Source organism: Bubalus kerabau, chromosome 23 (assembly GCF_029407905.1).
Source record: "Bubalus kerabau isolate K-KA32 ecotype Philippines breed swamp buffalo chromosome 23, PCC_UOA_SB_1v2, whole genome shotgun sequence".
In the NCBI taxonomy this organism is placed as follows: Eukaryota; Metazoa; Chordata; class Mammalia; order Artiodactyla; family Bovidae; genus Bubalus; species Bubalus kerabau.
In genome coordinates this window covers 41654286-41670841 of record NC_073646.1, presented here as the reverse complement: position 1 = coordinate 41670841, position 16556 = coordinate 41654286, and the positions used below count along the sequence as shown (strand labels likewise).

General features: G+C 60.9%; 1 protein-coding gene and 1 long non-coding RNA gene across 3 annotated transcripts; one reads left to right on the top strand and one right to left on the bottom strand.

Annotated features, from left to right (window-relative positions):
• The first annotated feature begins 1953 nt into the window (after positions 1–1953).
• Positions 1954–9575, top strand: AMZ1 (archaelysin family metallopeptidase 1). Of its 2 annotated transcripts, XM_055561665.1 has the most exons (6): positions 1954–2432; positions 2619–2786; positions 5889–6017; positions 6273–6442; positions 6847–7023; positions 8282–9575. In XM_055561665.1, the coding sequence occupies exons 1-6, from the start codon at positions 2099–2101 to the stop codon at positions 8825–8827; spliced, it is 1524 nt and encodes a 507-aa protein (XP_055417640.1). In that variant the 5' UTR covers positions 1954–2098; the 3' UTR covers positions 8828–9575. The 2 variants fall into 2 exon arrangements, with proteins under 2 accessions (XP_055417640.1, XP_055417641.1); XM_055561666.1 differs by lacking the exon at positions 6273–6442 and having other exon boundaries at positions 8282–8400.
• On the bottom strand, positions 4180–5576 carry LOC129637494 (uncharacterized). The gene is made up of 3 exons (XR_008707504.1): positions 5440–5576; positions 5152–5337; positions 4180–4463 (listed from the first exon to the last, which is right to left on the bottom strand). It is a non-coding gene; the product is annotated as an uncharacterized LOC129637494 (long non-coding RNA).
• Positions 9576–16556: the final 6981 nt, after the last annotated feature.

Below are 16556 nucleotides of genomic sequence, written 5' to 3'. Positions count from 1 at the left end.
ACTCGCCGCTGTGGCGCTGTGGTCCTCAGGTGCCTGGCGTTTCCCCCACAGCCCAGGAGCAGGCTGTCCACCCCGTTACAGACCGTCAGTGTCGCCCTGGTGTCTGGCGGCACGGAGCGGGGTCAGGGCAGGGGTCTGGAGAAGGTGGCGCTCTGCAGCTTCGGGTAACGGGAGCCGTGGCCCTTGAAGACGGGTGCATCCTGGCCTCATCTCTGATTCTTGTGAGCAGTGTGGCTTCGCTTGCTTGCTCATGCTCAGTTACTCAGTGTCCAGCTCTTTGCAGCCTGATGGGCTGTAGCCCTCCAGGCTCCTCTGTCCATGGGGTTCTCCAGGCAAGAAAACTGGAGTGGGTTGCCATTTCCTCCTCCATGGATCTTCCCGACCCAGGGATCAAACCCATGTCTCTTGCACTGGCAGATGGATTCTTCACCAGGGCACCGCCTGTGGAGCCCGTGGCCTCGGTTGCTAGTTTTAACCTTATTCTGCCTCAGTTTCACCCTCTTGAAAACGAGGGTAACTGTCCCCAGCCCCCTGTCTGGAGCGGAGTGGGGGATTTAGTGCTGTTGGTGATGATTTTTATTTGCTGCTGAGCACTTAGAAATTTGGCAGGTGATGGGGCTGCAAACTGGCGTGACCTTTCTGGAAAACAGTTTGGCGACACAAACGGAGAGCCCTTAAACATCCACACACAGCATCTTCCAGGAACGTCTCCTGAGGAGATGGAAACACACACCCATGTACAAATTGCAGGGGTTTTAGCCAGCCATTGAAATGACATTTAAAAAAAATAGGCTGTTTGGGAAAGCACTCATCATACACTAAGTCAAGAGGATGTAAGATTTCACACACAATTGGATGTTACATTTGTAAAATGTATGTGCAGAGAGAAATACGCAACGCTGTCCACTGGCAGGAATCTCAGTAAGCCTTCAGTCCTGGCTCCCTTCCCCTCATCTAAGCCAGCAAGTAACTCTGAAGAGAATACACCCGTATGTGTGAGTATGTGTGTATATATGCACACATGTGTATAACATCCCTGGAAAAAATCATATATAATTTTCCAGAGGAAGATTTATAAATTATACATACACCTAGTTTTCTTCTTTATATGAATACATGTATATATATTTATTTGTACATATATGAGTGGGTACGTGTGAGTTTCTTTTCTGGATCAACCCTTTAAACCGGGGTTAACAAGGTGGGTGGGCTGCGTGATGAAGAATCCACCTGCCAGTGCAGGAGGTGGAGGGGACGCCCCCTGGGCGGGGAGGTCCCCTGGAGGAGGAAATGGCAACCCCTCCAGGATTCCTGCCTGGAGAATCCCACGGACACCGGGCCTGGCGGGCCACAGTCCGTGGGGTCGCACAGAGTGGGGCTCGACTGAGTGTACACGCATAGAGGAGTGTGGGCTCCTTTCTTCTTTCTTCCCACAAAAGCAAGGCTGTTGCTGTCTCTCCAGCGCGGGCTGGGAGGCCTCGCCACTCTGCTCTGTAGAGAAGGGTTTACGGGTTTGCGTCGCTGCCTGAGTTTCTAAATCAGGACTCTGCCGTTCTGGCCTCAGTCCCGATCTGTTCTCTGCACGGCTCCTCCAGCTCGTTCTCTCTGTCGCCTCCCCCTCCATCTCTGTTGGCGAGGCTCCCCCCGCCCCACCCCTGTGTCTTTGGGGAGACTCAGTCAAGCGCAGGCAGCTGGGCCCTTCCTGGATGCTCTGCAGGGTGTGCGGTGGGAGGGGGCGGTGTTCCGATCCACACGAAGGCGCCAGCCCGCACCTCTGGTCTGGGGGAAGCCCTCTCGGTGCAGTGACCGGTCACCAGCCTCCCCGCCGTCCGTCCCCCCCGGCCTCCCCAGGGGCTCAGGGCCTCCCCTCTCCCTGCTGGTGGCTCCCCTACTGGCACGGTGCTGGGGAACTTCCGGGGGCTCAGTGGAGCACATCCCTGTCCCTGCAGGCGCCGGCAGGCCCGGAGGCCCAGCGCCAGGTGGAGCCGGGCCTCGTGGGTCCTCAACTCCCGGTCTGTGAGCGGGGAGCCCGCGTGGCCACCACGCGTGGCACCCAGGAAGGCTGCAGACGAGCCGGTGGCCAGGCCCTGGGCGGTGCATGAGCTGCCCTGGCGAGGCCAGGCCCATCATGCTGCAGTGCCGGCCGGCCGAGGAGTTCAGCTTTGGGCCCCGGGCCCTGAAGGACGCGCTGCTGTCTACTGACCCCGCCCTGCAGCAGCTCTACGCAGCTGCCTTCTCCCCGGCCGAGAGGCTCTTCCTGGCTGAGGCCTACAACCCCCAGAGGACGCTCTTCGGCACGCTGCTCATCCGCACGGCCTTCGACTGGCTCCTTAGCCGCCCCGAGGCCCCTGAGGACTTCCAGACCTTCCATGCCGCCCTGCCGCCCCGGAAGCAGAGCCTCGCTCGAAAGCACATTTACCTGCAGCCCATAGGTACCTGCGCCCGTGGGTACCTGCGCCCGTGGGTACCTGCAGCCCATGGGAACCTGCAGCCCCTGGGTACCTGCGGCCGCTTTCTCACAGGTCTCCTGGCTCCCACCCTGGGTCGGTGTCCCGGATGGGGGCTCCGAGGAGGGGACAAGGGGCTGGGCAGGGCTGATGGTGCTGCTCTGCCCCCAGGTCTGAGCGAGGGTCCAGCGGGCAGCGCGCTTCTGGACCAGCTGCGAAGCTGCACAGAGGCCTTCTTCCTGGGCCTGCAGGTCAGATGCCTGCCCTCGGTGGCGGCCGCCTCCATCCACTGCTCGTCCCGCCCTGGTCAGGACCCTGACAGGCTCCAGCTCCACACCGGTGAGTGCGTGTGGTGTGTGCACAGGTAAGGCCCCACCGCCAGGCTTGTTCAGCGTCTTCTAGTGGCCGGGGCCAGGGGGCGGGGTCGGGGGGGGCGGTCGCTGCAGGGCATCCAGGGCGGGTGTCACCCCAAGGGGGCGTGTTCCTTTCTGTGTTCTGGCTGTAGCTTCAGCCCCTTCCTGGGCACAGCCCTCCCGCCCCCACCCCCCAGGGTCTGAGTGGGGCCTGAGCACTGACCGGCTTGGCCCAGCCCCTCCCTGCCCTGCACGATGTCTTCACGCCTGTGGCTGCTTCTGCCCCACTTGGGAGGAACCCAGCATCTGCTCACCCGCCCCAGGGGCCTTGGAGATCCCAGCACCGAGATGCAGGGGTCCAGAAGTCCGCCCTCTGCTTGGTGAATAGACCGCCCCCAGTCCCACACTGCACAGACTGCAGGGAAGGAAGGGGACCCAGGAAGGCTCAGGGCAGGTGGGGCGCAGAGCTTGTGACGGGCTGAACTCCGGTGGTCAGATTCCATGGTTTCGCGGCTGCGTTCGTTTCCTGGGGACACTGTGATGAAGCACAGCACCAGGGGGCTTAGAACAGCAGCACTGCATCCTCTCACGGCCTGGAGGCCAGAATCCTGGCCCGGGTCAGCAGGTCCTGCTCCCTCTGATGGCTCCAGGACCCCCCGCCCCCTCCTGGTCACCCCCGGTGGTGGCCGCGGTCCTCGATATCCCTCTCCTGAAGCTGCCTCATGGCCTGTGTGTGTCTATCCTTGTCTAATAATGACCCTGGGCAAACTGCATCAGACCCACCTCGCCGACTTCTTAACTTGAAAGTTGAAAGTTAAGTTGCTCGGTCGTGTCCGACTCTCGGTGACCCCGTGGACTGTAGCCCACCAGGCTCCTCCGTCCATGGGATTCTCCAGGCAAGAGTACTGGAGTGGGGTGCCATTTCCTTCTCCAGGGGATCTTCCTGACCCAGGGACTGAACCCGGGTCTCCCGCATTAGAGGCGGACGCTTTAACCTCTGAGCCACCAGGGAAGCAATCATGTCTGCAAACCCAGGGCCCAGATAAGGTCAGGTTTCAGGTACCGGGCGTCAGGACTTCCACATCATGTTCTGGGGGTCACAGCTCAACCTCTAACAGGCATCACCGTCGGCACCACCCCAAGATTTTGACACCTCTTGGTCTCTCCTCCAAGGCCTCGGCCACTCGCCTCAGGTCACACCTGGACCTGGGCTGTCCGGACAGTGGCCGCCGGCCACGCGTGGCTGCTGAGCACACAGACGCACACCTGCGTTGACGACTCAGCATGAACAACAATGTAAATGATCTAACTTTTTAGTATTTGATATATTAAATTTTTGGATATGTTAGGTTAAAATGCATATGCTAAAATCCATTTGATCTTTTATTTTTTAAAGATTTTATTTTTTTCGGCATTGTTGAGTCTTCACTGCCACATGCAGGCTTTCTCTAGTCCTGTCGAGTGGGGGCTACTCTCTCCGTGGGAGCACGGGCTCTGGGTGTGTGGGCTTCAGTACTTGCAGTGTGTGGGCTTGGCAGTTGGGGCACACAGGCTTTGTTGTGCTGAAGCATGCTGGATCTTGCTGGATCAGGGATCGAATTGGCGTCCCTTGTATTGCAAGGTGGATTCTTAACCTCTGGACCACCAGGGAAGCCCTGATCAACTTTAAAATTAGTAAAACGTAAGTCTTATCTATTGGAGAAGGCAATGGCACCCCACTCCAGTGTTCTTGCCTGGAGAATCCCAGGGACGGGGGAGCCTGGTGGGCTGCCATCTCTGGGGTCGCACAGAGTTGGACACGACTGAAGTGACTTAGCAGCAGCAGCAGCAAGTCTTAGCTACATGTTCAGCTCACACTGTGTTCCTATGGACAGCGCCGGGCTAGGCCTCGTCAGTGCCAACAGCCGGGTCGTCTCTGTAGCTGGGGCTTCAAGCCGCTCCCTCGCAACACCTCCCCCGGGGTTTCCCGCTCCACGTGCCCTGTTGTGTGGCTAACGGGTCCCAGGTTGTCAGGCCCAGCCCATGGCTCCATGCCCACTCTGGCTGTCGAGATCCCCCTCCTGCCTGTGTGGTCCCCTCGTAACGTGGGACTGTGAGCCTGGGGCCCTCACGTCTCCGCCTTCCTCTTATTTCTGGCCTTGCTTTTCCAGCGGAGGAAATGCAGGCAGAGGGGAACTTCCACGCCCCTTGGCACAGCTGCTCGCCTGCGGCCCCGAGCCCCCTGTCCACGGGTGGACGCCCAGCTCCACATCACGGCCCTGACCGAGCCCTCCGCCCCCTCCCGGAGAGGAGCTTGCTGCTACTTCTTGACACACCTCTGCCCCCTTCTCTGCCCCTTTTTATAGCCACACCTCTTGGAAAGGATCTTTCGCTCCCTCTCACTCTGATCACTCCGAGACCCTCTCCTGGTTGTAGACTTGCCACGGCTCTGCTCAGTGTCTCTGCGCTCCTCCACGTCCCCACCAGTCCCGGCTCCATCTCTGGCGTCTCGTCTGTCTACGCCCGCTATGGGTAGTTACTCAGCAGTAACTTAACACCTTAAATGACACGCATTCTCTTAACAGCTCCGAGGATCAGAGTCTCCCTGAATTAAAATCAAGGTCAGCTTCGTTGCCCTGCAGCCCCTCCAGGTCTCTGACCTTCCTGCTGCTCCCAGGAGGACCCTGGTGCTTCCAGTGGGTCCAGCTGGATAATCTAGGATCACCGTCCCTCTGGGAGACCTTTCATTTAATCACATCTGCCAAATCCCTTCTGCCACGAAAGGACCACAGGCACGGGTCCCGGGGGCGAGAGGCAGCGTCTCCGGGGCCGTCCATCAGCTGTGCAGGGCTGCCGCGGCTCTTCCTGTGAAGCACTTTTGGGAACAGAGACCCTGAGCGCTCTCTTGTCCCCGAGGAGGCCAGGCCCCTGGCCCCCTTCACGCCGTGCACCTTGGCTGCTCTGAGCTCTGACCGTTCCTCACGGGATGTCACTGGCGTGTCTGACTTTGGGATGAGCTGGTGGTGCCAGGCAGGGCAAGAAGGGAATGGCCCGAGGGCGGGGGTGCCCAGTTGCCACCTCACTGTGCCCTCTGGCCCTGTCTCCACAGACGGCATCCTGTCCTTCCTGAAGAGCAGCAAGCCGGGGGACGCTCTGTGTGTGCTGGGCCTCACGCTGTCCGACCTGTACCCGCACGAGGCCTGGACCTTCACCTTCGGCACGTTCCTTCCGGGGCACGGTGAGCCAGCGCCCGGGGCCCCTGCCTCCACCCTGGGGCTTGGGCACAGGCCTGGAGCTCCCGGGAACGTTGGCCCCTTGCTGCGGCTCCCAGGGCCCCTCCCCAGGGGAGGAGGTGTCTGCCCCAGGCTGCCTTCATGGGGACACCTGGCAGGGCGGGGCCTTCAGGACCTGTGCTCCTTGGCGGGGAGCTTTGCCCCTGGGCTCCCTGACCTGAGACCACGCCTGGCACCCCTGCCTCTCTGCCTTCCCCCAGAGGTGGGCGTCTGCAGCTTTGCCCGGTTCTCGGGGGAGTTCCTGCCGCGAGGGCCCAGCACACCTGACCTGGCGGAGGTGGAGGCGGCCGCAGATGGCCCCGAGGTGCCCCTGCAGGATGGAGGCCAGGCCGTGTGCTTCAGCGCCCTGGGGATGGTCCAGTGCTGCAAGGTGGGTGTGGAGGCCGGGGGCCGGGTGCTGCTGAGGTGGTGGGAGAGGACGGGGGACAGGAAGGGGGAAGGGCTGGGGGCTCGGGCAAGCTTCCGGGAGAGGCTGGGAGGTGGAGTCGGACAGAAGGACGTGCATGGACAGCCAGTCGTCACGATGTGCTGACCACCCGTCACTTTAGGGAGTATGGACACTAAGGCTCAGAGACGCCAAGCGCTCTGTCCAGTCACACGGCTCTCAAGAGGCAGGGCTGGGATTTGAGCCCTTGCCTCTTTGATGTCCAAACCTCCATGCTGCCAGGCCCCCAGAGTTGGCCTTTCTGCCAGCGTGTGCCCCTCCCCAGGGGTCCCGGGGTTCTGGTGGGCGGCGGGCTCCAGGCTGCAAGGCGGTGGCCCCGTCTCCCTCAGGTCACGTGCCACGAGCTGTGTCACCTCCTGGGCCTGGGGAACTGCCGCTGGCTCCGGTGCCTCATGCAGGGCGCGCTGCGCGTGGACGAGGCCCTGCGCCGGCCCCTGGACCTCTGCCCCATCTGCCTGCGCAAGCTGCAGCACCTGCTGGGCTTCAGGCTGGTGGACAGGTACAAGGTGAGTGGGCGGGGCGGAAACGCGGTGAGGGGGCGGGGCCGGGGCGGGAACGAAGTGAGGGGGCGGGGCCGGGGTACAAAGTGAGGGGGCGGGGCCGGGGACGGTACGCGGTGAGTGGGCAAGGCGCGGTGTGGACGCCGGCGCTGTCACTCCGGGAACTTTCGGGATCCGGCTGAGTCCTCGGCCGGGCGCCTGGCCGGGTGCTGGTGGCTGTCCCGCGGCGGAGGGGTATCGGGGGCGCCCGGCTCCTCTGTTTCCCAGCAACCCTGATTACAGCCGGTCTCTACCGGGCACTGACCGCATGCTAGACCCGTCTTTGCGCGGCTGTTCGCGGGCGGCGCCGGCCTCACCGAGGGGCCGCGCAGCATCGCTTTCTCCCTGCTTGGGCGGAGACGGGAGCGGAGGAAGCCAGAGCGGCCGTGGAGGGGCGGGCAGCGAGTAATCCCGCCCACCCGGGCAGGGGCCGGGCCGGCGGGCGGTGCTGCCCTCTGCTGCCGGCGCGAGGAGCCGCGGGGAGCGGGGCCCGGAAGGGCCCAGGGAGCCAGGGTCATCGGCCCCATTGCAGACCCGGGGACGGGGCTCTGAGTTCACAGGTCACAGGCAGGTGGTGATTCCTTTTCTTTTTCTCTTCTTTTATTGGAAGTATAGTTTATTTACAATGTTAATTTCTGAGTCACAGAGTGATTCAGTTATATACATATGTACACTTTTTCATATTCTTTTCCATGATGCTTTATCCCAAGACACTGACTAGAGTTTCCTGGGCTATACAGCAGGACCTTGCTTATCCATCCTATATATAATTGCATATGCTAATCCAAAACTCCCATTACTTCCCTCCCCCACCCTTTACCCCTTGGCAATGGAAAATCTTCTCTGTGAGTCAGAGTCCACATATACGTGATCTCATATGGCATCCGTCCTTTCTCTTTCTGACTGACTTCACTTAGTATGATAATCTAATTGCATCCATGTTGCTACAAATGGCATTCTTTTTTTAATGGCTGAGTAATATTCCATTGTACGAGTAACAGTCCATTGTATATATGTGACACATCCTTATCCATTCATCATGAAAACCGTGAATAATATGTCAGGCTTGCAAAGCTCCTGCAAGTTTTCTGTCTTTAGAAGTTCTAGTCTGACATCTGCCCGGGGTCACGGGCATGGTAGGGTCTCCTCGAGTGGGTCTCCTGGCAGCTCCCTGGCGAGGGACATGGCCGGTCAGGCCAGCTCAGCCTGTGTCTCTCCCTCGTAGAGACTCTACGCCTGGACACAAGCGGCAGCAGGGACGCAGCCGAGCCCAGCGGCGGTGGGGGAACCGTCTGTGTCGGAGGACACCCTTCCCTGCAGTGCAGACTCGGGGCTGTGTTGTGAGAGCGACTCGGAGCCGGGCAGCAGCCTGTCGGAGCCCCTGTCTCCCGATGCCTGGAGCCAGGCCTTCCCCGCGGGCCTCGAGCTGGATGCCGAGGACGGGCTGGGCTCCCTGGCAGCCGCGGAGGGTCTGGGGGAGGCCCTGGCAGAGCACGGGCGCTGGCTAGCCGCCTGCATCCAGGCCCTGGAGAGGGAAGTGAGCGAGAGGGAGCTGGAGCGGGTGGACGGCGCCGTGGACGCGCTGGCCCCCTGGGACCTGTTCACGGGGCGGCTCCCGGCCCCCCGGCAGGACCCGCCCTGTGGCCGCGATGGTGCGGGGCTGCGCAGGGTCCTGGGGGACACGTTCTCCTCCCTCCGGAGGAGGCTGAGCGCTCGCAGGCCGTCCAGGGCCGAGTCGTCCCCCCGGCGCCAGAAGGCGGAGGACGACTAGCACGGCCAGTGTGGCTTGTCCAGCGCCTACCTGTCCCCAGACACCGCTGCCCGGCCGCCAGGGCGCCGCAGGCCTGGCAGGGGCAAGAGGGACGGTGGCTCGGGAAGCAGAGGGTGATGCAGCTGCATCCGCAATCCCGAACGTGGCCTCACGACGTGGCCGGCAGGGAGGGCGTCCTGGGCACCTGGAGGGCCATCCTCGGGCCCACCCGACGTGGGTGGAGCGGCAGGTACTCACTTCTCATGCAGCCCGGGTCTCCGCTACTGCAAACTCAGCTTCCAGAGCCCGCACGCGGGGTCTCCACTCAGAGGGGAAGTCAGGGCCGTTGCGTTTCTCTCTACACTGACCACCCCCCACCACCCCCTGCCACGAGCCCATAGAAAGGGTCCTCTGCTGCGGTCTAACTGCATCCTGACCCTTGACACTTGCCGTGGGCGTCTCCCTGAAGCTCGGGGTGGTCACCACCTCTACGGGACCCTGTGCCCACAGACCTGCTGTTTCCTTTGCCGACTCTTGGGTGGGGAAGGTCCCAGGTGTGGCGGGATGGTGTGGCCCCGCTGGGGCCTGCAGAGGTGAGAGCAGACCGTAGCTCCGTCCTCGGGACAGCTGGACACAGGAGGCCTGGACCCCACATCTGCGAGGGCAGGGGGGTTAGGGTTTTGTTCAGAACATGCGTGTCTGTTTTTTGGTCTAGTTCTGCCAGTTGCTGAGAGAACAAGCGATTTAGATGTTAAAACGCCCACCGTGCCAGTAGAGGCATCTGTTTGCTTTCAATTCTGTCACATTTTGCTCCCGGTTCTCCAAGGCTCCTTCTTGTACACACACATCTGATATGTTTTCGTGACAGATTGACCCTGTTTTCCTTCTCACCTGCCCTGGGCTGTGGCTCACGAGTCCTGCGGAGATGCTTCTGGTCCCAACAGCAGGGCTCCCGTGGTGTGATGGGTAGCGGGGAGGGCTGGGGGGCCCGGGAGGCCGGGGCAGCTATCTTCCCGTCTGGGGAGAGACAAGAACGGGCCAGCTCCTACATTTTGCACAGAGCTTAGTTTGGGGAGGCCTTCTAAGAACAACGATACAAAATACACATAATCAGGAGGGTGGTCCCACAAGCACGGAAGCCCAAAGCCTCTTTGTAACCTGACCAGGCAAGTCCCAGACCAGGGAGACATAAAAGAGGTGTTTCCACCCTGGAAACACAGCAGCAATACCGCAGCTCTTCAGACCTCCATTCTGTTTTGCACGAGGACCTGGAGGTACCTGATGGGGAGACAGGACGAGCCGGGCTCGCAGGAAGTGTGCTGGGGCGGAGCCCCCCAGAGAGCAAGGCGCAAGAACAGGAGGCGGCCTGGGTATCTCTGAGCAGACCATTCACACCTGGGGGCGTAAAGCCCCAACAGCTATCCACTCAGGAGGCTCGGTATGGTCAGGGAGCTGGGAAGGTGTGCCCCGGTCCTGGGCTGTAGAGTCTGGCTTGTGGGACGGCCCAGTTGGGGAGGGGTGGCGGTGGGGGGAGCTGTCTCGTGGCTGCTGAGGACCAGGGCTGGGGTCCCTGGCGGCCAAAGGCGGGACTTCCTGGAGTCCCGTGGGAGAGGTGTGGCCTCTCAGGACAGCCGGTTCCAGTAGGGCTCACGCCTCTTCACGGGGGAGTGGTGAGGTTCTGGAGGAGCATGGGCGGTGGGAAAACACTTGTGGAAGCCTGTCCCTGTGAGCACACACTGCCGACTTGGCCATCACACCTGCCACACAATCTCACCTGCTTTCCTTCTGCAGGGAATTAATGACTGGAGAGACTTCCCTGGTCTTCCAGTGGTTAAGAATCCGCCTTGCAATGGAATGTCTTCCCTGGTGGCTCAGATGGTAAAGCGTCTGCCTACAATGAGGGAGACCTGGGTTCAATCTCTGGGTCGGGAAGATCCCCTGGAGAAGGAAATGGCAACCCACTCCAGCATTCTTGCCTGGAGAATCCCGGGGATGGAGGAGCCTAGTAGGCTATAGTTCATGGGGTCACAAAGACTCGGAAATGACTGAACTACTTCACTTTCACTCTTTGCAGTGCAGGGGACGTGGGTTCGATCCCTGGTTGGGGGACTAAGATCCCACCTGCCACAGGGCAATTAAGCTCTAGTGCTCTAGAGCCCACAACCCACAACTAGAGTCTGAGTGCTGTGATGAAAACTCCCCCATGATGCAACACAGGCCCGGTGTGCTGCAGCAAAGTCCCGACGAAGCCCCCCAGCACACACAAATAAGGACTTGAGTGATGTAACAACATGTGCTCAGCTGAACCCTGGCTCAGACTGGGGCCGGGGGCTCAGGGGCTCAGGGGGGCCATTACCAAGTTCTCAGCACCATCTACCCGTGCCCGTGGCCTCTGGCTCCCAGCCGTGCCGAGTGTCCCCAGAAAGCATCCTAAAACGAGGAGGGACAAGCCACTTCCTCCTTGGCCTGCACCAGCTGCAGAGTATACTTTGAAGATAGCTGCTGGGAGGGACGTTTCTAAAATAAAAAACTGCTAGGAGCAGAGATTACAGCTTCCTTCCTCTGCTCCAGTATCAGCCCAGGTCCTGCCCCTGTGGGGAGTGGGGAGCAGCTGGGGACGGCCCCCAGGGAATGGCTTTGGCGGGGCAGGGGCATAACCAGCCCCATCTCTTGAATCAGTGTCTCGGATCGCCGAGTCCAGGCTCGAGACGCCGGACGCTGGGCACCTTAACGGGCTGAGTTGAAACAGCTGCAGATAATGGTTTCCGAGAAACGAGGGCCCTGGCTTTTATTTCTGCTGATGCATGAAGTCAGTGTCATCTCCTTATCTGTCAAAGGCCCTGTGAGTCAGAGGAGAGGGTCTGAGCTTTCCCACGGACCCTCTCCGAGCCCCCCTCTCTCTCGTGGGCCCAGCTGGAGGGGCTCGATGGAGCTGAAGATACATGGGGCCGTGACGTTGTGTGCGTGTCGCTGCTCCCGTGGGGCACGGGGTCGGATGCCCACACTTGCCTCAGAAGCAGCCTCAGCTCACGCAGACACCCTGTCCTAGTGGAGGGCGACGAGAGGCAGCGTCCCATCTAAGCGGTGGCTGGCCCCTCGTCCTTGTGGAAGCTCGGGCTCGTCATCAGGTGAGGGACCTGATGAGGGTCGTCCTGACCTCCCTCCTCCCCGCTCCACGAGCCCCTCCTCGGCCCCCGCATTTCCAGAGTGTGTTAATATCGTCCTGCGGGACGTCTGATTCAGACCTTTCTGGGAGGGAGACAATCTCCGAAAGGGCTTAAGAAAATAAACACACAATAGCTTAGCCAGCAGCTAATATTAAAGCAAAGACTCCAAATTTAGATCCCACCAAGTTCAAAGGAGTGGCTATAGCATTCCAGGGGTGCGCGCGCGCACACACACGCACACACACACTACTGGCAGGGCCACAAGAAGCTGATCTCTGACACACACACACACACACATCCCACCAGCGGGGCCACAAGGAGCTGCTCTGTAGACCTGCTGGGCAGGGCCGGGCAGACCCACACCCCTTTGGGGAAAGACAGGCAACTTGTCCCTGCAGATAACCCTCTCTTTGAGCCGGCCCTTGTGGGCACGAGGGGATTCCTTCGTCCCTGTGAGGCAGATACTCTGATTGCATCTGAAGGTTTAGGGAGCGGAGAGGTGTGTGTGGTCACTGCCTGAGGCCTCAAAGCTGGGGCTGAAATCCTGACCAGGTCCGCTCTGACCTGATCCTCCATGTTCCGGGGCATTCTCAGGGAAGTCTGCAGGGGCACAGTACCCGGACTCCTACCCACGCGGTGGCAGCCCTTGCCCTGCCGCCCGGAATTCTAAGACGACCCGGAGGCTGTCCAACAGCCGCAGCCCTTTGGGGCGGGGAGCGGCCTGGGTGGGTGGCCGGCTCTCTTGGGCGAAGATGCCAACTTAAACAAAGCCCAGAGTCCCGGGGCCTCGCTGACTTGTTTGTACAGAGCGGGCAAGGCCCTGCAGGAGTATTTTTACCCTGGTGAAGGCCGGGAGGACCGGGGCTCCTCCGGGCCACTCCTGACCTGAGCTGGAGCCTGTGTGCCAGGGGGTGGACTGAGGCCTCGTCCAGGCCGGCTCCTGCCAGGCTGCAAAGGGCAGCAGGCACCGGGGACCCCTGCCCGCTCCCAGGGTCTCCAGCGGGGCTGGCCCCATCCTGACGGCTATGGGGTGACTGCACAGAGGACCCCGGGAACCCCAGGAAACAGTGAGTTTAGGGCCCCAGAACAATAGGCTGTGAACACGCGTGCTGCTGTGGGGAGGAGCCCCAGCGGGGAGCCCCCCCAGAACCTTGCCTTCTCAGCATCTTCGTCATCGGGGAGAACCCAGAATAACCGAGATTTATTTTTGAACTCGGCTTCTTGGGTCAAGAGGCAAACGAAAACAAGCTTATGTTGGGGGTTTATTTTAAAAAGATATTTCCAAGAAGCGTCCTGGGGCCACGGCGTATTCGGTCCAGTCCCCCCACCTCAGTGACTCAGGGCAACCGAGGACACGCTGGGCAAAGAGGCGAGGGGACACAGCAGCCCCCCACCCCCTGGGCCGCCAGAGAGGACCCTCAGGGCCGGCCCACCTTGCACGGCCTCCCGGACGACCCCGGCTCTCAACAGAGTGGCCAGAATCGAAGCCAGGCTCCACGTGAAGCCTCTGCAGATGCTGCGAGCCCGCGCCTCCATCAGGGCTCTCTGTGTGCCTGGCCTGGGCCGCCTGGGGCTGCCCGCCCCACACAGCTGCCCGCCCCTGCCCTTCCCTGCCCTGCACAGCTGCCCGCCCCGCCCCTGCCCCGCACAGCTGCCCACCCCGCCCCACCCTGCACAGCTGCCTGCCCCCCTCCTCCCCGCCCCTGCCCCGCACAGCTGCCCACCTCGCCCCGCCCCGCCCAGCTGCCAGCCGCAGCACAGCTGGAAGGCCCCTCAGGCCCCTGTGGTTCCCCAGGGGCCCCTGATAGTCCAGCGACATTTACCGTGCTGTTCTTTGTGGCTCTCTGCAGTCACCACGGGGACGGGTGAGGGCCTCTCACTGGCCTGTGGCCCGTGGGGCACCAGTCAGGCCTGCACTCACCGGCAGCATGGACGGGGCAGGGGCCTGGTGGGAGGCCCCCAGGGTGGCCAGAGCCCCGTCTCTTTCCCTCCTGCAGCCTCTGAGCCACAAAAGGAGGTTTCTTTACCCTGTGTCTCCCAACACCTGTCCACAGTAAGAATGGATTTCAAATGGGGGTCACTGACCGTCTACACTGGATGGCCTTTCATCTCGAGCCGCTGCAGCTGAAGCCGGGGGTGGGGGGTGGGCAGGGAGCGCGGGGCTGTGTCTGCCCTGTCCTCCTGTCCGTCTCCGCAGTCAGCAGGGATGCGGGCGCCCCTGGGGCAGCTCTGCCGCTGGGACAGCCCTCCTGCCCTCGTGGTTAAAGGGGGGACAGGGCTGGTGGCAAAGGGGATCCTTGAAGGAGAGGGGGAGCCCTGTGGGGCCGCGGGTGCGGGAAGGAGCTCCTCCGAGGTTAGCACTCGAGACACAGGCAGGAAGCAGGGAGGTGCGTCCACAAGGGCCAGCAGCAACCCGGGCAGGGAGGGGCCCCGCCAGCCGGAGAAGGTACCGAGCCGTCGTCCTTTCCTGCCCCGTGGGAAGGACCAGGGCCGTTCCCTTGAACCTCCATTTGGGGAGCGTCCCTTTCAGTGGACGGCGGGGACAGTGCGTCTCTGTGAGCTTTAGCCACAACTCGATCGGCCTTGTCCTTACATTTAGAAGTACAGAGGCCAAGTGAAAATAGAGCTACACGTAGGCATCTTCACTGGGGCTTCCCTTGTGGCTCAGTTGGTAAAGAGTCTGTCTACAATGCAGGAGACCTGGGTTCAACCCCTGGGTTGGGAAGATCCCCTGGAGAGGGGAATGGCTACCCACCCCAGTATTCTGGCCTGGAGAATTCCGTGGAATCACAGAGAGTCGGACACGACTGAGCCACTCTCACTTTTTTCAGGGATTAGACGGCCTTGATGTGCAGAGTGAGTTCTGTGTCATTCATGTTTTTAATGCTTAGACATCACATTTTCAGTCTCCAAATTAACACTATACAAGCTGAATCTCCAGGAGAGAGGATGCAGTTCCAGAAGTCTAACTGAAAAGAATCTGTCGCTTGAATGTGATAAGAAGTTCCTTCCCCCTGGGAATGATGCTCAGCGCCTGTGGGGATCTACTTGTGGGGTTGCCAGTGCTTTCTAGAAAGGGGACATCCTACTGTCCTCGGAAGGGCTTCCTCTTGGAGACCTGGACCATCGTTGATGAGGACAGACCGCAAGAATCTTTATTTACTCATCCACGACACATCCACGCAACACATACCCGCTAGATGCCTGCTGTTCTGTTGCTCTGCCCGGAGTTAAGAGAAACCCTATCCAGCACCTGGGCCACCTCACAGATGCTTGTTCCCTGTGTCTGCACTTCCCAGGGTCAAGGTTCATGCTTCTGCTGTCATATAATGAAAGGTTTTTTTTGGGGGGGTCATTATTTCTATTTGTACTAATACGACCTAGACGTTCTCCCTGCCATGACGGCAGTTCCGACACGGCTGCGCCCACGCTGCAGGGTGTGTGGGTCCCCGCCCGGGAGGGGCATCGAGCGGGTGGAGGGCACGCCAGGGATGGGACGGGGGAGCAGAGCCTGAGGCCCGGACCCCACACCCCTCTCCCGCTTGGTGCCCCGCACATGCCGCCCACCGGGGCCCCCGCCGAGCTGGGGCAGGGCTGCATCCAGGAGGCCCGCAGGCGAGACTCTGCACTCAGACCAAGGACCCGGGGCCTTGCCAACCGCGGCAGAGACGCGACACACCAGGAGAAGGTCGTTTAAGGCGAATTTTAATCGTTTTATAAAAGTCATATATACAAAACACGTTCAACGAACCACCGCGGCTGTACAGCACACTTGGTACACTGCGTCGCACGTCTCTCAAGCTGGGACACGGGTGGAGCACAGAGGCCTGTCCCCACCACCGGTGCTGGGGGTGGGGGCGCGGCTGGCATGAGCTGCAGCCACAGCCTGGGGAGGGCCCCCGACCCCCAGGAATTTCCTTTCCGAGTGTAAAGACCCTGGAAGAGCTTGGGGCTCTGTCCCCGGGGGACACTGAACCGGGCGCTGTCCTGGCCCCGGGCCCCTGTGGGGTCCACCATGGAGGCTGAGCCGAGGGTGGGACGGGGGGCGGGTGCACGACAAGAACCCCCTGGCTGCTCTCGCGTCAACAGAGAACACCACACTGGCCCGTTTTCAGCTGGTTCGAATGGACCGAGAGAAAAGACATTTGGAATGTTTTGTGACTTGCGTTAACAGGTCGAAAGGTAATGCTGTAAGATTTCAGAGACGACAGACTCAACAGAAATCTATTTCAAATTTCTCAATACTGAAGCTGGTTGAAGAGTCTGACAACTGACGAGATGGGGAGAGTGGCCTGGTGTCACAGGCTGCCCGCATGCCCTCACCCCCAGCTTCCAGACCCTCCACAGGTTCCAGCTACCTGCTGCAGCTGAACCTGGAAAAGGCGCCCAGGCTCCGCAGGCGGCTGCGGCAGGGGGGGAAGCCATGGAGGACGGGCTTGGTCAGCCTGGCTGTCGGGTCAAGCCTGTGATCTGAATTCTACCTGGGTGACAGTCCTCTGCCCACTGCGGGTGCCAACCTCTTCCAGGGCACCTTGACAGCTGGTGGTGGGGAAACCTCCTGGCTGCGGGAGGCTTCCCCGGGG